The sequence below is a fragment of the Alosa sapidissima genome, chromosome 3 (genome assembly GCF_018492685.1).
Source record: "Alosa sapidissima isolate fAloSap1 chromosome 3, fAloSap1.pri, whole genome shotgun sequence".
NCBI classification, from domain to species: Eukaryota; Metazoa; Chordata; class Actinopteri; order Clupeiformes; family Clupeidae; genus Alosa; species Alosa sapidissima.
The window spans coordinates 5107542-5129947 of record NC_055959.1 but is presented as its reverse complement, the minus strand read 5'-3'; the positions used below and the strand labels follow the sequence as shown (position 1 = coordinate 5129947).

Sequence of the window (22406 nt, the reverse complement as noted above, 5' to 3'; positions counted from 1 at the left end):
TATTTGTTACGTTTTAATGAACCGTCACAAAGAACAGGCATCTTGCCTCAGTCATTTGAATTATTGAAGTGAAACGTATTGTTATTAGCCAAGTAATTCCTATCCTCACGTTACGGTTCGCTTACCTGTAGCCTTTAGATAAAGAGGCCCCTTTACATATTGACGATAATGTCAACATGATTACATGACTTAGTATAACTCTTTGATCACCCAGAGGCTACATCATTGCAGTCATATGAGACTGATACTCGCCCCATTGTCACTGTAACCTGGTAACGTGTTTGCGATACTACATTACAGTAAACCTAAATTAAACAGCAGACTTACATACGATTAGCCTAACTATTCTATGTGAAATGTCAAACGAGTCTGGACACTCTGGATGGACGTTCATTTTACGCCATCCTGCGGGTCAGCCCAGTGTGAAGAAGGCTATATTGGACCCAAGCACACCTCTCTCAGAGTGTGTGTGTGTGAGAGAGAGAGAGAGAGAGAGAGAGAGAGAGAGAGTGTGTGTGGGTGACAGTCTGTCTGTGGTTGTACTTAACGAATTTGAGTGCCACAACTTCTTATCTTGCACCCCCTCCCAAATTAACACGTCCACTATGTCTGGTCATTATCAGGAGACATAATGCTTTGGCTGCACAACCACAGACCGTGAAGGAGCGGTCACGCCCGGCTGCTCACCTGAAAATGGGTGTCTGCGCCTCTGAGCAGTGGGGATCATGGTTGGTTATCAACTTAAATTGATTTAACACTGACAATGATCTCATCACACGCATTTAAGATGTTGGGGAACTAACCAATATAGTCAACAGTCGTATTTGTTTTGTGTTCACCCTGTCAATTGCATAAGGGACAATCCTGATTCCAATGAGGGCTTTGACAGATCTTCGAAAAAGACGGCCGTAACTGTTGCTATGAGAGCTTGCGGTTTGTGATTTTAGGCTACTAAAATTACGCATCAGCGCGTGTCATTTAGCTGTGATTGTATAGGAAGTGTCAATTGATCATTTAACAAATTGTGAACTAAAGGAGACCAAAGTATGGCTCGCGAGAAAGCCAAGGGGCAAAACTGCCGAACCCCTGCGCCGCTTTGTCTCGACCTTCTTTGCCAATAAACGTTGCATCCGAGTGTCCGCCCCTGGATGGAGACAGATCTTGCGCAGTGTCTATAAAACGCGGACAGGTCTGCTCTGCATCCCAGACAAGCCAGCGACTCTAGCTGCCCGGCGCTGGGAATTGAGAGATGGCTTGTTTTCTGATAACATGTCTGTTTGCATTGTTATACAGTGGCGGTCCTTGTTGCTTTGATCACAGGTTTCAGTTGGCGACTGGCTCCGAGCAGACTGAAATAAGAGAACGGGTGACAAAAGTGGGGCTAGCGACAATGGTGCAATCGGGTTGCAAACAAAGCAGAAGCCAGAGTATATGCATGTCTTTCAATGAGAGTTCAAAATGGAAAAAAATAACCTATTCTGGAAAAATAAAAAAATTAAATAGGCAAATTAATTCACTGACACGCTTTGATTGCGATCCATAACTTTAAACACTGGTATTACATTTCCTGTTGCTGAAAGTCAAACTTTTGGATCATTTGAAAATAAAGTTTAATACGTTTGTTTTTATGGTTTTAGAAATGCAATTAAATGGCTTTACTCATAGCTCACAAAAACAGATAGCCTACTCAAGAACTTGGTTAAAGATGAAGTGTAGGACTTTCTGTAGATGATGATATGGTGAATTCTATCTTTAAGCAAAGTCGACATTTTGTTTTGGAAGTGTTCCTGAGTCCAGTATATAAAAACGTACCATAAGCATACAAGGCTACAAAAAGGTTACGAAACTGGTTTGCACTGGTCAGGTGAAACCCATTGCCATTTCCCGCATAGATAAACAAAGGTATGTTTTGACATTCATAATTTAGTAACCTTAAAGGGTATCTATTTTGCGATGATGACATGATACATAAATAAACTAAAGTTAAATGTTTCTTATGCTAAAGTCCCCGTTTCATGGAAAGGTTCCTTGCGCTATATTTAGATCTCAGTGCAATTGAATTTCATACTTGTTATTGTCATACTTGTCATAGGCCTAATTGTTAAATCTGACGTTGAGTTGATATCGGCCTACTGTCTTGACAAGGGGGCAGCTGTGCCCTGACATGATGGCAACGGATGACACTGCTGGCGCACGCAGCCTAGGCTACGCCTTCTCTTACCTGAGGAAATGTGACGTCACCCCCCCCCCGCCCCCCCAGCGAACTTGTCAAGCCGACACAAAAAAGGTGTTAGTGGCTTATTAAGGAGTCAATAATGCATTGACATCATTGTATGTTAAACCAGGTTAGAAATGAATTGCTTAGCAAGTGATTACAGAATGGGGATAAGAAATGCAACGAAGGCAAACATCTAATGAAGGTCCATTTCCTATTTTAGAAATATTACAAGGATGACTGAAAACTGTATTTAAATGAAAATTAGAAAATAAAAATAAATTGGCAAAAGTTTATCTCATCCACGTTTTTGACGTCAATAATTTCGTGAATGAAACCGAGATGTGGAACATGCCTCGTTCTTTAGACTATTTTATTAATGAACTACAATATTTCGTTCATGTGTGGTATCAGTATGCCGATTAAACTCCTTTTTGCGAATTGCACGTAAGAATGGAATGTTATGTTCAAGTTGCGCATATTTAGGAGATTAAATGGTTTAACTTAATTTTGTTTCATTGCATGCATGGGTTTTGCATAAATTAATTTGATATAGACCTATTAGATCTGTAAGCACCATCTATCTTTGATGTGAAATAATACGAAGAGCTTAAAATAAAATATTAGAATGTGAATTCTTGTTTGACACTGATGTGTTTAGTGGTTTGTTTTGGTTGTTAAAATATTACAGATTAATTTAAACAAATCCGTTATTAATTCCAATTGCCACCATTCCAAGTAACGCATCTTTTGTTATTATGGTTTAAGGAGCAAAGTCAGGATAACAGGTATGCAGTAACTGCAGGATGGCGCATGCGTGGTGACGCACCTTTGAGTGTCCACGAACTGTTGTATCTGTGCTGGATAAAATGGCATGGCAACGTGTTGTTACAGAATAATTGGAGGTTCTCGTGCCACCGAGAGAGAAGGCGGCTGCATTTCTCCGATCTGTTGAGAGTCGGGAGAGTGGCAAGAGATTCTTGATCTGAGGCCAATCCTTCTCCCTTGACTGCAACTGTAGTTTGTTAATTTAACAGCGCCTGGCAAACATCCATACCCCTTGCTGTCTGAGCTCGACCAGATGTGTTTGCGTATGAGTGTGTGTGTGTGCGCGCGCGCGCGCATGTTAGTTTCTAGATATAGTGGCATGGTTCTTCCACATACAGGACACAAGGCCCAACGTGACATATTGGAATGGCTGACATCACCTGTTTTCCTTTCCTGTTACATTTGGCTCACCATTGCAACCGTCACCTAGTTTAAGTCAATTAGAGGTGCAATGAAATGCCCAAGGTTATGCGCATGAAATAGGGTAGTCGTGGAAGCTGACATAGAAAATAAGGAAAGCTCATTTTATCACCACGACGCAAACTCATCTTAGTACATTTTCCTCAGACAGCCCTTTTAATGCCAATGCAAAACTACAGAATTACCAAATGCTCATCAAGCATGCAAACAAGCAAGTCTCGGCCTGTTATATTTCAATTCAAACCATGGCAACGAAACCGTACGGAAACAATATTTGCCTATTTCAACTTCATACAAAAAACCTGGCTTGTACAAAATCACGACAAATTTCACATCTGCATCTGACATGCTATTCAGAATCTTCTCATCTGAGTATTTACTCACTTGTAAATATTTGGGAGATTTAAATAACTGTCCTTGAACTCTCCTTCCTTTTAAATTGTCAGGGCTCTGACTTAAATTGGCATTATATGCACACAACCTGACCTAACCATGTATTGATATTCATACATGTTTCCATCTGTCTTCTTCCATCTGCGCTATTGTTTTTGATCAGACACTTAACTTTTTCAAGTAGGCAACATCCTCATTTATGAAATAGAACATATTTCTCTGAAGCATCGCCATATTATGATTCAATTATATGAATCTGCAATTCTGTGTCACGAATGAAGTGTCAGAAAGTCAGATAATCATCTATCAGAAAACGTTCGTTTTGGCGCATGCTCATACATTTAAATTTTACACCCAAATCGATAATATGTTAGGTTACCAACATTTCCTTGTATGTAGCAGAAATAGTTCCTGACAAAGACAATTAAGCCAAAGACACTGGGCTCCTTGCATTTACCTATACTGGTGTTATGCTGGCTGTGGGAAACTTTGCGGTGGTATTGTCGGGAAAACATTTAGAAATATGAAGTTTCAGCACTCTTTTAATGATAACTGATTCGAGTACGTTCCAAATACACAGAATGAACACCAGGTAAGTGGTGCGCCACGCCTTAATGGGGCGATTAGATTACAGGTAATGGTTTTGCTACCTGCCCAGACTCACTATGCTGTGTCCATAAAGGTTGGTTTATGGAACAAAGGCACGTTTTCCCCTCCAAACCAAAAGTTATGGAAAGCTCTAATACAAGCTGGCATTATAAAAACAAGATGAAGGTATATCTGGTATTTACTGAGAGGCACTCCAGAAACGTATCCAAGGCTTTCGCTGAATCTATGGGATATTTTGAGTCACAAACACGTTGTTTATAAGGTGGACTGCAATCTATGCCTTAGTCCTATAACAATACTGAGCATACTGGGCCTTGCTGTATGGGGGTAATTCGTTCTTTAAATTCAAAATTCTATTTTAAATTGTTTGTTTTTCCCACGAAGATAGCTTTTTTTGCTTTTAGCTGTGCATCTTTGCGCAAAAGGACAAGCCGCGCCTTTACGCAAATTGATGCTGAGCTCAACCTCGCAACGACATTATTATTTTGCCTTAAAGCAAGAACGAAGCAGAGAATTATGTTAATTAACATTTAAGAGACCAGGTTCACCAAAATGCAAATCGGATTGAATTATATTGCCAGGACGTTAGGTGTCTTGCTCATAGAATTACCCTTTTACAAATTAGAGATCTCATTAATCGTCTACACTATGAATGACCAATTATCGTTCACCTTTAATTGTAATTAACAGAGTATGATTCTATCAGAGGACGCCTGTAATATCCTGTCAGCAGAATGACAGACTTGTTCACTCCTGCGTCCCTGATATTGTGCCTCTGCTCCGATGACCTTTGTAAGAAGCTTAGATACGTTATATCTTATAGGCTTAGATGCATATCATATACGTACACATGTCAAAAGCGCAATCACAACTCGAACCAAAATTAGGGTTTCAATACCGAACCGTGCTTTATGTATAGGATGAACAAGTTGTGCAAAACAGCTTGCTCCTTTCTCACGTACTACTAAATTATGTAATCAGTACTGGCACAAATGATTACAAATGGTCGGTTATAAATGATGGATCGCATTATAGATACGTTTTCATATGTGAATCATCGTTATCATCTCAACTGCCCACTGTCGTGATATAAGAAATAAAGGCGCTGCTTAGATGGCACGAAGTCAGTATACTGCATACGTGGCCCTGGCATCTCAGTATTAACGATTAGGCTATACTTTACAGGGAAACACATATGGTCACACAGACACACCCTTTGAATACCCATACGTTTATGACTGAATCATGCGTCGTTCTGACTATTTTCTTTTTCAAAAACCAGTAAAGTTTCAAAAAATAAATCTGTTTAGTTCACCAATTGTGCTATTTCAGTTGCACTAGTAAATGTGTTGACATTTAATTGATATGTCCACTCTAATTAATAACCACCACAAATGGCCTACCACGCGATTGTCTGCGGCATACTTTTCCGTACCATGTTTGTTGTTCTTTCAGCCACAGCATTCACATCCGTTGGTTGTAGTCTGATCTCGTTCGTCGTGCTTTATTTTATAAATGAATAGGTCTTTAAGGCAATTTGTTTTTGTTTTTTGTTTTCTTTATAGTTCTCGTAGACTTTATTGATCTTCAGTCCACACAAAACGTTCAGTGTACAAATGTATTCCAAATCCTTATTAAGTAGTCCAAAGTGAGCTTTCCGTGTTTGTGAGCACAACTGGAACCTTCTTGGCTATATGTAGAAATAGGTCTGGCTTTGCTCATTGCAAGTTGGCTGTCTAACATAATTACAGATCTCATAATCCTCTGAATGTGCCTGTGGGATAAATAATATTCTGTACATTAGTACACATATTCTTTGTCACCTCATCTGTACATTTTTTATGTTTTAAAACCAGATAAAGAATGCATTTGCATGTGATTTGGAATATTCCGGTGAACACTGTGTGCTGTGCATTGAAGAGCTGACAATTAATCTTATCTGAAGGATACAGACTGATGGTGCTGTGCATGCAGTAGTGCTGCTCTCTAATTGAGCCTATTTGCATCCTCTGTTTTTAGTGCTCTTGCATAAAGCTTGTGATGACTTCCTTCCTGCCAAATGAATGAACCTCATTCAATACTGTATAGTACAAATGCAATTTGTGTGTAATTAGCGCAACTTCTTGATTGACACTGTTTGATTGACATAAAGATGTTTAGTTTATTTTAAATTATTATTTCAGGGCTTCAGGGCCAGATGGAACTTAATTGTGTCCGTGTGCCCTCCTTCAAAGAAGCATTCCAGTATCCTGACAGACCAAGGAGGGAATGACGCACTTACAAGGGAAAGAGCAAAGATGGAGCATGTCCAAGTATGTGCCACTGCCACACTAACCCACATGATTGATTAAATACTTATTAGCTTTGTCTAACCTATTGCTTTGTCTTAACATTGCTATTGCTCTCACTATGACCTTACTCACTGACCTCACACTATGACCTTCGGAATGTACAACCCAAATTCATCATTCCTCCAAGATATTTTGTATTTAGATGTATTCAGATGTAGATTCCTTTTCACCAGTGGTGGGGTGTACCTCCTCTACCAACTAGTAACATTTTTGAAGATAAATGTATTATTAGGTGGGCATTGAGCCATAGGGCATGGTCAGCGATCAGTAGACTATTAAGTGTATCTCGGGCACATAGATAGATAAGAATTTGACATCCACATGTCTGCAAAATCGACATGTGTCTAGCATTGCAAACAAACAGATAGGTCAGATATGGTGATAGTGACTGTTCTCTCTGACAGTATCTCAGTAGAATAGATTTAGACTGAACCTTGCTTGTGTCTAACACAGATTGGTTGCATCCATACTGGAATCAGATCTGATCTTCTCAGGACTCTGCTGCTATATGGGGCAAAGGTAACAATGGACAATCAAGGGCAAGTAACAGATAGGGGGCAGCACCCCTGCACTACTGTGACTGACAAGACTGACAAATAACAAGTCGTTTTGAGAAGACAGGAACTTGAGAAATGGAAGTAGCCACTTGTAGATGACAAACTTGATTTGGATGTCTTGTTTAGTCTAATGGAGGATGCCATTGGGTATGATGTAAAATACAACTATAATTAGAGTTTTTAGTCTATTATTTTGAGCAGAATACAATGGTTGAAGGCACGCAGGCCATCACCCTGCTGAGCCCTGTGAACAGACAGCATGCAAACACCCAGGCTGTGCTTCTATTTTGGACATGTCACTGTGACAACAAAAGCTCTTTGGAATACAGAAGCACCATTAAAACACAGACAGCTTAAATGGCTTCTGACTACCTTGTCTTCAGATATAGCTGTAACCAGTCACAGAGATATATTCACTTGGGGTAACAGATTTTGGAAATGGACAAAAGCAGTTTAGTTGCCCCTCATGTCAGACAAGGATGTATCTGGGAAAGGAAGGTTTGGTGATGTGGATAATATCTGAGACAAAATGGCACAGTGAGATCCACAGTGAACTTTTTTAAACAACATAGACACATATGTCTCTGGGGCCTATCCACTGGCACTGTAGGATACCCAGATGTTGATTATAGCCTGTGAGAGACTACCAAATTCCCTCTTGGACAGTACAGTGGCAGATGGATTTATTCATGTTCGTATCTGTTTCCCAGCGCGAAAGTCGTTTGCTTGGAATGAACATGTTAAATCAGTATGTTCGCGAAAGGGTATGGCCGCGGAAAAGGTCTCTCCTCTCTGCTGTTTCAGCGACATCAGAAGCAAACTTCTTTACCTTGACACGGAGTTAATGACGGTGCATTTGGAAACTGTTAGAGGCATTTATGCAACCGCGTAATAGCTGCTCTCCTTCACTACACAATTTTAACACGCTGGCGGACAAAAGGGAAATTTAGTATAAATAGCCCTGTTCAATTTCTTCTGTTTCACAAGTCGTGATTAACAGTGCTAGGCATTTCTAGTTATGTTTATTCTTCCTCTTAAACAGCTCGATGAATTGCAACGACGTCAATTAAGCGTACAGTTATTGTACTTGATGCCAGTAATATTATGTTATACAACGGGTATGGGCTTGGTTACACGAATATTTTGTATAGTCTATAATTTAAGTTGAGGCGACAGTAACAGCACTGACCGAAGGCGCACATGCACACACAGACTAGCCTACCCTGGCACAAATAAGCACAGGTTCAAGGTCAAGGTCATCGCTACCACACTGCCTTCTTTGCTTTTTCACGTCCTTATTCAGCCTATTTATTGATGTATGTTTTGCTTTTTAACCCACCCCACCTTTTCGACCCAAAAATACTTGAGGGGTTATCCCATATGTATCAGTTCTGAAGATTTCTACAAATGATATGGCTGTGACAACTAAAAAAACGCAACGGCAAAACAACAATATTATTTCCATTGCATCGGCCAAATGTTGTTCAACACATTGAATAGTTAATGAATTTTGATAACTAGATTTGGACTTCAGCTCCTGTTGTTCAATTTAATGTTGCAATTTAAAGACTTCATCTGGGATGAAACTTTATTGACATCATTTAGACATTTGTGTGAGACTATCACCTGACACTTTGGCATGATTACAGCAAAAACTTAATCAGTTGCTTAACACTTGGACAATCAACTAGTACATACTTATAAATGAGCTGAAAGAGATGGATTTAATTCCTTGTAAGAATTTTATATAGACATTAATGATCTACTACCATACCACATCTGATTGCTTTGGCATAAGTAACCGCTGACTTAGATATTTCGACAAAAATAAAACTTTACGCTGCTTGTATTTGACTGAACAGAGCATGGCATTAATTCATGTATTGTACAGCGCCCTTTCGAAAAAACGCTGATCAGCAAAAAAAGTTATAAAAAATTACAACACCAAGGCTACACGTTCATAGCCTGACTCTGTGCAGTTTAACTACTTAAAAAGACATAGAAATCAACCAACTTCCTATTGGAATCGGACAGAATATTGGATTAAGCCAACACGTAAATATTCATATGTTGACACGTCAACACAAAACTTTTTTATTCATTGGTGCAATGCAATGGGTAAAGTGAAGAGACCAAAGTTATGAAACTGTCTATCTATAACTGACTATTCATTCATTTGACGTTTGATTCATCTGACTGTGGTTATTACGCACACGGCAGCTGTTGTAGGCTACAAATGCCACAGTGGCTGAATGCATTTTGGATGTCATATTATGGCAAAGTCCCAATACAGCATAAAGCTACCCTCATGAAGTAAATAGAAAACTGGTAATTCCTCGCGGAGTCCTGCATAGCCTACTAAAGTGATGCACTGGCTTTTAGATGCTAATCTTATCTGAAGTAGGCTAGTCTTTATCTGTATTAGTCTGAATGTACACACTGTGTGAACAGAGTTTCGGAATTTATTGTGATGCATGCACGACATTTAGATAATACTAAACTAAATTGATAAATGGAGGAAACAATGTTGTGACTTATAATAAGCGGATTAAATTGAAGCTAACATACTGTCCTGTAATGGAGAAATTTAGTTCATTTTCCAATAATAATAATAATAAAAACATGAAAAATAATTGGTAGACTGTGTGGTCAAGTAATGATTTCTCCGAGTTGCCTACTTAACATTGAGGTCCGTCCCAACTGACCAGGCGTAATGCAGTGTACTTATTTATTCATATGTAAAGATTCTAAAATGTTTCAGAATATATCAGTGATAGTTTATCACAAACGTTTATCAAATGTATGTGTCATGCCTGCACGCTTATTCACACACATGATGCCCAAATGTTGTCTGTCTGAGTTATGTTTCATTCTAATAGCCTGTTTCTACCCAAACGGCTGCATCCAAAGCACTGTATACGGTGTTTAGATCTTTACTTATAGAACTGTAGTCGGTGGGAAAAGGCCGTCAAATGTGTCGAAAATGTCCAAATATCAAACTAATCAAACCTGTCTAAATCGGAAATCTAGCGTCTGGCTTTCAATGAAAACAAGTTTTTATCAAGTCAGAAAACGGCATACTTGACATCAAACCACGCCACAATTTCTCAGCAACCATGTCTAGCTAAACAAAGGCTAGCATGTTATAATCTGAACATGCACAATAGTCATTAGACGTATAGTCTCTGGTTGGCTACCCCCGAAAGAAAAACAAAAAAACGAGTTACCGAATTCCCAAAACTATGATGCCCTTTCCTGAAAACTTACCCTGTGCGCATTCTGTGTCTTTGAAGAGATTATTTTTCTTTTATTCTCGAGTGGAGTGTGAAGCGTGTGGTGCGCCCTGCTTCCACTATTGCCTTGCAAATGGGCAGGAAGTTTGACAATAATACTATTATGGCATTTCCTGGGTACAGTAGCTGGTGCACGCCAGTGCAACATGTGCCACGAGGCTACCGCACAACAGCGTCACAAAGCCATGGCGCGTGGCATGCGTCTAGACTTGAGTTCTTGCTCCCAGCTGAAACGGTAGATGGAGTACAGGGTGCGTTGCGTTTTCATCCAACATGTTATACTTATACATATGTGTACACAAGCACACACAAGTGCAACACACAGTGTTGTACATACATTGTGCTTGCGAAACGTGTATTATGATAGCTTCACACATACTCGGTCTGATACATGGACGTTTATTTGTTTTTATCATGGGAGCCGTATCCTCTGAAAATGAGGGTACATTGTTTGTTTGTGATGACACTGCCGGTGTCAAGGCCTTGAACTTGAGAGTGCGTTTGCACAGGGAGGAGCCCCGCCGCGGGCCTCTTGAGCCGAGCCTTCTGGGAGGGCCAGACTCTCCGCTTTAAACTTGGCCTTGACCTTCAGGGCTCCGTCTGACCTGTGTGTAAAGACTGTCTGGGGTGGGGTGGGATGGTGTGCTGTTCATTGCTCCCTCTCTCTTTTTCTCCTCTTTGTGTGTGTGTGTGTGTGTGTGAGAGAGAGAGAGAGATTGAGTGCATGCGCGTGCAAGAGAGAGGGAGGAGAGGAGGCATGTCGCCTATTTGGGGGTGGGGGTGTCCTGTTCTTCCCGTAAACATATTCCATGTGCAAATCCCGCACTAATGAGCGGATTCTGTCTGTTCTAACTTACAGCTGTAAATATGCCCAAGTCATAAATGTATCTTATCATGCGTGGGTTAAGGGCTCAATGTGTTGTATTTGAGAGACGGCGTAGTAGCAGTTGGATGTACTGATTACCCACAATTAATCTTGGCCATGATGACCCACAATGCATTTGAAGACCAAAATTATTCGTACCCTCAGTTTGTGTAGTTGCTGACATTTGAATGCGCGTTCTCATTGAAAGGCGCACATATAATTTTGCATAGTAGCCTATATTAATTAAGGAATACAGTGAGCATATTATTAAATAATAATTGAACCTTTTATGTCACAAGGCATCTCTGGCGATATTGTCGCGAAACATTTAGGGTGATCTGTAAGTGCTTGTTAAGGGTATTTTATATTTTATGTATTTTATTTCAGTCTTGCAGCACAACCTGAATAAATTGCTTTCCTATATGGTATGGGTGACATTCATTTTTGACATTGTACGATTTAGCTCTGAATAGCTCTGAAATCCTGTCCTGGAATAACCTCGTATTATGTCTTAGCCTACTCTCTGGAATTGTTTCTTACTCACGGCTTTTGTGATTTTGTCAAATGACCTTTTTACCGTGCAGTAGTTTAGGGGGCTACTAACAATAGTGTGATGAAAGAAAAAAAAGAATGATACAAGAAAATAAGCATTTTCCAAACAGGCATTTGGCGTCTTTGCATGCAGCTGAATTCTGATGTTTAAACAAATGGGCTGAAGTCACAAACTTGTTTATGTTTAGTCCAATGTCAAAGGACACTCATTTAATATCTGCGCTTGCTGCCCTGTAGTATAACTTCCAAAATTCTTTGCAGAAATATATGAAATGCCGAGTTATGATTGCAGTTTTTATGAAGGTGATAAATCTTATTTATGCATTTGGCACGGGTGATTATTAGCCATTAAAAGTGTCCGAAACCATTGAAAAATATTCAAAAATGTACAAATCGTATCAAACACAACATCAAAAAGATAAAAGGATCAACAAAATTTGTTGATTGTGTGGTAAAACGGATATTTTTAAGTAAAAGACGTCTCCCCTCGAATTATGGGAGAGGTATCACAGTTTATTTGGTTTAAATAATCCTCTTACTGCATATTAAGGTAAATAAATAGTTCCATTAAACAGACCACTCAGAAATGATTCAATATTTTTCTTTTATCTTTTTACTGTGCAGTTGAGAGTTCGCCAAGCACTTTCCCGTACTCTAGTCAGTCATAAATGGACCAAACTCTCAACAACCACAGACCTCAGAACTATTTAGAGCTCCTGATTAAATTGTCCAAACAATATAATGCTTGAATTCATGTCAAAACTTTTTTGGATTCTGTATTGCATTTATGACCACACTCACTACCATTTGCGTTAATATTCAACTACAGTGCTCATCATCAACAACAGAAAAAAACTTGTGTGTTTACTCGGTGGTATGACTCATTTATGTCCATGTCTTGTCTGCGTATAATGACGCGTGACATTGAGCATTCTTAGTCAAGGTGCGGTGGTTTCGCTTAATGATTTCTAAGGCAAATCATCTTAAAACCTAGTGTTATTATGTCAATGTATCAAATGTGTCTCCGTAAATAGCATAACGACAAACTGAATGGAAGCTCGCAACTATTTGCAGCTTTCCACCTTAAGCTCGTTTCTGTCTGCCCCTGCAAAAATAATTTCTTTGACTGACTCCACCGTCAAGGTTTTTGTGCTGTGTATCACGTGGTCTAGGTTTTACCCAATGAAGGCGCACCATTTCGGACGGTAGACCATTGCGTCAATGCAGCGGAGTGGATGTAACCAAGTGTCCTGAACTGGACCTCGGTCTTTACAACAGAATTCTCCGCCCGAATGGTGAGCGTGATATGACCACCTCTTTGGTCCTGAATCCTCGCTGGGCGGACACGGTTATGTTTGTGTATGAAAACAACTTGGATGAGCTGAACAAGAACATGGAAGGTCTGGTTGGTAGCGGCAATTTCGCAGCCAACCAGTGCAGAAATCTTATGGCTCATTCCGCCTTGGGGGGTCATCCATCCAGCCTAGTGCACAGCTCTAGCTATTCCGCCGTGGATGTACCTGGAACAGGTTCCAGTGAAGCGGGCAAACAGTGCACACCTTGTCCAGGGGTACCTCAAGGCTCGTCCACGGGTCCTTTGCCTTATGGCTACTTCGGTAATGGCTATTACCCCTGCAGAATGGGGCGGGGTTCGCTGAAATCCTGCACTCAGCCTAGTGCGCTTAGTTATTCTGCAGAAAAATACATGGACACCCCCGTCACGTCTGAAGAATACCCTAGCAGAGCCAAGGAATTCGCCTTTTATCATGGTTACCCAAGCCCGTATCAATCTATGGCGAGTTACCTGGATGTCTCAGTTGTGCAGACTCTGGGAACGGGAGAGCCACGCCATGACACCCTACTGCCGATGGACAGCTATCAGCCATGGGCTCTCACAAATGGCTGGGGCGGCCAGATGTACTGTTCCAAGGACCAGAGTCAAGCTGGACATCTGTGGAAATCCGCTCTAGCAGGTAAACAGAAGTCTTCTATCCTACATGTGTTGCATTGGGATTTTGAAAGACAGTTTTACGCACTGTTTGGTTTTATTTTCAGCTATTTAGCTTTTAATGTATCTTTGTTTAAAGCTAAACAATAAAATTGGATAATGTTTTTGTATTAGTAGAAATGGCATTTGTCATTATCCTACCCTGTTATTAAACAAGATTATATTTAGAGACCGATATAGCTTTATGCTTAAGTAATATAGTACTACTAGGCTATATGTGAGCATGTCTTTATTCACTGATATATTTTAAGGGGATGGGGATTGTAGATTCAAACCGGAAGGATTTTTTGTAAAATTGGGATGTCTTATTTGGGCTGTAGACGAATAAGGCCTCAAGCCCATGAGTTACTTTGTTGTTATCCATTCCAGATGTAGTGGCTCACCAGCATGACGGCAACTCCTTCCGCCGTGGTAGAAAGAAAAGAATACCCTATACGAAGGTGCAGCTAAAGGAATTGGAAAAAGAATACGCCGCCAACAAATTCATCACGAAAGACAAGAGGAGAAAGATTTCGGCCGCCACCAACCTGTCTGAGCGGCAGATCACGATCTGGTTTCAGAACAGGAGGGTAAAAGAAAAGAAATTCGTCGCCAAAGTCAAGACCACCGTGCCGTAAACAGGGAGGAACGGGTGGCCATGGCGCGTGAGACTTTCTTGTTTTTTTTCCCCTCAATGACTTTGAAGAAGTGACGGAAAGAAAGTCATCGTGGTGCTCTCTCGAATCCGGGCTCAAAATGTTTGTTGTCCACGCAGTTGCATCGTAGAGGATCCTCGAAAAGAAAGATGGGTTATGGAAAAAAAAAATGCAAGGACTTTATTTTAGAGGCCTGTATATACAGCACGTGCCTGCTCTAATGTATGACAATAATGTTCTTTTACTTCTTGAAATTGTCCTTTTACTTGTATTTTACTGCATTTAAATGTTATGTGTGTCAGTTGTTGTTGCTGCAGTAGTTTAGAAAATATATTGTGCTATCAATAATATCCCTAATCTATACTGTTTATAACGCCTGTAAGACGGTATAAAATATTACGCAATGTATAATAAATTGCTTAATCTCAAGACAACTTTATGTATTGGTTTTGAAAAGTCATTAGAATGATATATAATGCAGTCACCAGCAACGTATCAATATAGTGCAACAAAATGAAAGTAAGAATCGTTTAGACGCATATAGGCCTAGGCCTAGGCTCATAACCCACAATCTTTCTGTTGCATTAGTTTATAATATGGCCTACATAAAATTAAGTTGATTTGATTTGAAGAATTATATTTGGCCTACTTCACATCATATTATTTATTCAGACTTGAAAACAGCGCTAGATGGTTTGACAAGTCTTGTATGTAGCTTATTCATCGTGTACGTCAACTTCTCTTACTAGTGAAAAGATTTTCGAAAAGTATATGTGATTTTGTTTTAGAACAACCAAATAATATACAGTTTTGACTCCAACGCAACTCCTTAGATCCACATTGTGACAAGCCTAGTTGCTATTCCTATTTGTCTTTCTTGCTCTGCCTCCAGGCCTACAGTAGAGTGCATTACGCAATACACTTATATTTTGAGATCAATCGCCATGTTTCTCACATGTTCCTCAAAAATGCATACAAACATTGAAAGAAAAATATACGAACTAAAAATATGAGAAAATCGTGCTATGTTTGCTTTTCACGTGTATGCAGTTACTGCTATCCAGCATTTGTATGAATCGTTTAAATTGTTAAGGAGAGTAAGCCTCAGACAGATGCACTAAACGAGCCCTTAACCTTGACCTTGACAGTCACGTGCTAACAGGATGAGCTGAGGCCTTTGTCTCGCCAGGCCATGAATATGCGGGAATTTGTTGGCCTGGATTGCTTACCCATCGCGTCCCTTCAAATACACAGGACACCAAATGCCAACCTGTAATCACGCGTTTCACCGCACAAAACGGTATTTAATGTGACTGCGGACAATTAAACTAGGTCCTACGGTCACCACGGAAAGGAAATGTCCTGCTTTTCTACATCTCTGTATAGCGTCCAGGTCTGAAGAGGAACAGAATGAAACCTCTCCCCCTAAAGAACTTTATTCTGGAGAGCAGATTTACACTCGATGATCTTCTTTATAGTCTTTCTGAGGCTTGATTTACGTATCTGTCCGTGTCGGAGCTGTTTAATTGTTGGACAGTAAGCAGAGCTGCTCGGCGCTCCTTCTGCACGCTGCACTTAACGCCGGTCTAGATTAGTCAGGGTGAAAAGGGTCTGTCGTTACTCTAGGGATTTCCATCATCACCTTCCTATCTGCTCGTTTCAGCCTTTATTTTTTGCCGATTTTTCCTTCAATCCTGCACTAGCCTCTCCGTCAGACATTTGGCTTTCGTCTAAATTATGGAAATAAATCCAACGCGCAAGCACACACACACACACACACACACACACACACACACACACACATCCATATGGTCTGATTTAGCCACTTTGACGCATGTTATGACGATTGATAGTTCACTGTGTTACTGTTCGTATTCACATTACTGATGAGCAGACATGCAGCAGACGCGCCGGTAGCAGAATCGACCAACAAAATATCTGGCAATATGCCAAGCTCTGTATGCCAACTGGGCCAAAATGAAATGCAAAACGGGGATCTCTTTTTAAACAGGTAAATGCGTCAATATTTATCATTTCTCTCTCGCTCTCACTCACTCACACACACACACACACACACACGCACACCCACTCAAGAGTTGAAACCGCCGCCTAATGTTACTCTCACCCAACTCCAGTTGCGGGCATGTAATTACAAAACCATGACGTATACCTTACACTGGCTACATTTGAACTGAAGACCTAATTTAGGGTACAGGCATGGCTCTCTGAAGTTAACATAACGGCGACAGCATCAGCTCATACACACTTCTCATGGTGCGATGTTCCCAGACCCGGGCGCTCATCATCAAAACGGACTGTAACCAAGCCAGAGATTAACTAATCTCACAAACATGCAAATTCAAAGAGTATTCGTTTTCAAGAGCAGACGAGGCTACTATACATGGGACGTGGCTTTTTGGCTGATTTAACTGGGTTCTTATCATGGATTTTTCCCCCAGTCGTGCTATTTTTACGTCTATGACAGTATTCGTGCCCTCTACAAATAAATTATGCGTTGAAACCGGTAAACAGGTGCATTCACCATCGGTATATTGTCACCAAGTCCGTCTATGTCAAATGCAGTCTGTATCAACATTATGAAACGTCTGTAAATATGAAATATTAGAAAATGGTCAAATACTGGTTATTGAGAGTTTATGGATATGTCTGTGGCCGGAGAAGGCTCATCGCACAAAACTTCACTTCAGACTAGACTTAGACCTACCAGACTACATGGGGCAATAAAGGTCGAATAGTCTTCCTTCCACTTGTAGTTAACATTGAACTTGACAAAAGCATTCTAACAAACGGCGCGTCTGCTTTGTGTTTACACTGTGATTTAATGGTGGTCTTTCGGCCTCCTTAGAAAACGCACAATATAGAAATCAACCGCGGAGGTCGTCTACCTTCAGCTATACAATAAAGCTGCCATGTCTTCTTAGCTCAAAAAAGCAAAAACGGTTTTACCAGCCCAACATTGTCATTATAGGGAAACTATGACTGTTTAAAATGTTGTTATTAGTAAATGTATGAATGCGTATCTTTTTAAGTCGGTTCGCCTGAGGCAAGAATGATGTGATTGACAGCCAAAAACGGAATTTGACTGTTACCTATTCTATTTTAAGGTAACGCACTTAGGACTTTGCTGTGTCATCTGCAATTCAGTTTTTTAAAAAGTTGGGGCTAGTTAACAGAAAATTCTGTTCAAGATACATTTAGATAAAAAAGCACTGCTGTATTTCAGTTATTCATAGCCTAGGCCAAGAAGACTCGAGCGCGCTGAGTAGGCTTTTTGGTTATAGACTCCAAAATAAAACCTATAGGCCTACAGCCTGAAATGTTACGTTCGCCTCTTAATGGTCGCTCAAACCTTTGCTAACCGATTTTAACCTGACCCCCACCCCAAACATCAGAATTGCTTGTAATGCACCACAGAGCGACTGCGGAAAACAGCAAATAGACTGGAATGTGAATGATTATGAAAGTGAGTTGTTCGGACAGGAAGGGTCGTCGGTATTTTACCATTTGTGCTCAACGACAAAGCCTGTGTTTAGTATTTAGCCTACAACTGCGCAAGTCTGGTCTACGAGATTTTCGAGAGCCGATATCTGAGAATTGCAAAGCCCTCCCGTTCATAGGTTTACATTTTATGCAGCAATGTTCATGGTGCCATTACAAATTTTAATACTAATCGCGTAAGCCTTAAACATTTGAGAGAGAGATTTGCGCCCACAGTGGAGCCGCTACGGCTGAAGCATTGACACTATTGGAAACGTGTCCAATCTTTCAGTGTCAAACAAATATGCATCTAAAGACATGAGGTTTGGCGGTTCTTCCTCTTGGCCCGGTTTAGAGAGTGGTCAGTGGAATGTCGGTCTTCTGTCTCTCAAGTTCATGTCCAGCAGCACCTCAACCCCCCCCCAACCCCACGCACACACACACAACTTCACACACCTCCCCCACTCGGGCCATTCCTCCCCCACGTCTGCATTTCGGACAGTCCTTTGTTACCCGGAGGACTTTGCTGTTGAACTTGAGACATCTTGTAAACAGTAAGTAGTCTGGGCCCTGTCTGGACGGACGGAGGTGGTCAATGGACCTGTGGCGTAAAGCAGAGAGTCTCTATACAGGAAGACAGGGAAACCACTTTACACACACACACACACACACACACACACTGACACACGACCCCCCAGCGTTGCTGCCAACACAAAATGGGCAGAGCAAGGTAAGAATTGACCAGACTATTCACTGAGTACAAAGTGATCACAAATACTGTTGAGAATCCACAACTGCAACGCTACTTTATTTAAAAAAAAATCAAGTATCTAAACAGGATTCACACATACACATTATTTAGTTCAATAGCCTACCTCGCACAAGAGGTTAAGCGGAAATGGCACTTTTGGGTACTGACTTCTCTGTCTGACTCCCGAATGTGCAGTCCTGCTTGTACAAAAAAGACTATTTAGTGTAGAGTACAGAATCAAATACTGTAGTTTGATTTTCTCTGCCTACTCTTTTACCCAGACACACGTTTAACATATATATATATATATTTTGTAGACATATAATTGTTAAATACCGCTAACGACGTGCTCTATTGCAGTACACCTACTTTCTTTAATATATATAAGCCAAGGCTATTAAACACAAAGACAAGCCCTTATATATCATATTCGTCTTTTGAAAACTATACAACACCGCTAAACACAAGGAAAGTTTAATAAATAAACACAATCCCTTTTCGCTTTTGTAGTGTGTTAACTAACATCTGATTTAACCCTTAGAAAGAGCACAAGCATATATAATATTTTCAACAAATTATTATGTATCCAGTGTATTCAATAGGCACCAGATACAGGAGAGAATTAAACGAGATATTGTGTAGTTGATATCAATTAGTATATCTTTAGTTGTATTATTAAACCGTCTTACCGTCTTAGAAGCATCTAGCAAGATTGCTTTAGGGCATCTTCATCACCATACTGAGCCAATGTAATATGCCTATATTAAAAGGAAGGGATGGCACACAATACTGATTGTATGGGAGGTATGAAGCCATCATTTGAAATAATCTGAAAATTTAGGTGCATTAATTTATAGGGAGTTTTTTTGCGAAAGAAATGGCCAGGTAGCTCTCCATCCTAATCTGGTTAATATGAATCTGGTCCAATTGCTCTTTGCTGGATTGTGTTAAGGGAATTCATGTAATTTAGATTTTTATTAAATTAAAAACATTGAGGCAGATATTTTAACACTGGTACAATTCCATATGATACCATTATAGTAAAAAATCCTTAAAACGGACCATGTGTAATTAATTTGTTTATCTTAATTATCTTCGAAACTATGCAATATACCTTCCTGCTTAAACACTTAATTCCTGCTGAACACCTTAATCTCTCATTAATCTGTTTACATAGCCTATCTTAATTTGAGTCCATACTCATAACAATGTAATATTCTTTTTATTATTATTCTGGCATCGTAAATGTACCATGTGTATGCTACAGGAAAATGTATCTAAAGGGGACAGTGCGACCAATTTAATGCCTAACAACATTGTTAGTGTTGTAATATTTTCCACACTGCGCATACAGACTGTTAAAGGACTGAAACAACTGTCTAGCCTGGGATATTTTGACACAACCAAAAGCATGTCTAATACCACGCTGGCTGTATATCAGTTTACATTTCACCTTGGTGTAGCCTACAGAAAAAAACATCAACGTTATTTCACTTAGCGAAGTGCAAATTGGTAGGATTTACAACGACACCCCTTTTCAACGACATGGCCCTCTCTCCCGACCAATAGACGCAAACAAACATCTGAACAAACAAATAATCAAAGATGCGGGGCTGACTGCAAACATCTGTATATGCTAAAATACATGACGCGCATGCACTTGGTGAAGGTGATCCTAAAACGAAAAAGAAAGAATGATGCTTGTTATTCACTAATTGTGAACTGTGCACTGTGATACATAGGCCTGCATACTCACCTGCAAGCGGCATGCTAATTGATGTCCATGTGCGGCCATTGTGAATACCAAATCAAGCTATAAGTTAAAACAACTGGGTTTGATATAACGTCAAATAATATAGCCTATCTATAATGATTTACCGGTGTTAGGTCCTGTGGGTGATCGGAAACAGCGGGATAGTGTAAGTGTTGACAAACAGGAACATGAGTTGGGAAGGTTCCCGCGCGCTAATGAGCACCGGCCCACCCGCGCGCAATGGCAGAACATCATAATGCCAGCAAGGAATGCGCGGCGCTCTCAAACCGAGATCAACATAACTTTAAGACTGCGGCAGTAAAATAACCAAATGTATTGGCATGCAACACACAACTCATGTGTGAAATTTTACAGGGCACTACAATTATGTTGACCTTATAAAGGCGAGTTGTTTTTGGAAGGAATGGAGACCGCATGATATGCGGTCTCTTGTTTGTTCGGTCATCTTATTCATTTACGCACTGATCTCGAATAGTACGATGCGTAATGATGGTAATAACTAATTCACTGAACTGCTCATGGACAATCGGCTCCGAGTATATAGGGGTTGGGGGGGGGGGCGTACATGTGCTTTTGCAAGACCGAACATAGATTCTCATGACTTTTGCATTACATGAATTAGGTGATTTAACTTAGGCCTGCTGCCATTGATAACGCTGAACGTGAGCTCCAGTTAAAACAAGAATGAAAACTTCACTTTTACCATAGCTTACTGATAAATCCAGTATCTTCACTTGAACATCTGGATGAATTGTGTGGATCGTGGCTCAATAAACGCCGACAAATGTTGTTTAGCAGCCGCCGCACGAGCCCGCTGGCACTCAGTGAATGCGGTCCAGATGTGTTGAGGCCGTTCGCCCAACATGCTGCGGTGCCCTCTGCGAGCCAGGGGCGAGCTAAACATTGAGCCCCAATTGACCTCTATCACATTCTGTAACGCCGATTCCCCTTTCCGAACGGTAGTAAACGCGAATGTTTCTATCCTGATGTGGGTGGTTTATCAACACCTCTTGTGATGCACGCCTCTGGCAGACATTAGGTGCCCGGCCAGTGTTGATAACAAGGTGTTGGCGGACACAGGGAGATTAGAGATGGCAAATGCGTAATGCTCATCTCCTAATTTGTTTTATCACGACAGGTCCGGGGTTGGTAAATGCATATTTCCAAATATGGCCAAGGTGAACTGTTGAGGGCAAAAATGTGCCTCGAAGTTTAGTGTGTCTGATTTTGGCCTACTATAGTGCGGATCTAGTGTAGCAAAGACAAAGCCTGCAACAGTAGACTTCATGTAATAGTAATATGAGCTAAATGCGTTTGGTAATGTTAATTGTCTAGTGGTCATCAGTTATTTTGTTGTGTTTTTATGAACAGTGGTCACTAACATGTGTTCTTTGTATATTCTTTGAAGTGAAAACCTTTTGTTTCCAGCTTTGAACTGTATTATATTTTGTGCAGTGCTTAAGAAAATGCAACACTTCTGAGCACAGACAAAATGTTTCACTTCTAAAGGGTCGCATTAATTTCTTATGAAGAAAGCATGGATGCTTTGCTTAGATATTGCGGAAGGCTAGGTTACATGGCCCAGCAGAACGGGAATGAAGGGGTTTTAGACACAATTCAAAAGCACATAGGCAATGCCAACCCGAGTGACGCAATA

General features: G+C 40.4%; 1 protein-coding gene across 1 annotated transcript; it reads left to right on the top strand.

The window, feature by feature from the left end:
* The first annotated feature begins 13236 nt into the window (after positions 1-13236).
* Positions 13237-15114, top strand: hoxb13a (homeobox B13a). Its single transcript, XM_042086933.1, has 2 exons — positions 13237-14056; positions 14461-15114. Exons 1-2 carry the CDS (start codon positions 13390-13392, stop codon positions 14706-14708), a joined length of 915 nt encoding a protein of 304 aa, XP_041942867.1. The 5' UTR covers positions 13237-13389; the 3' UTR covers positions 14709-15114.
* The last annotated feature ends 7292 nt before the right edge of the window (positions 15115-22406 follow it).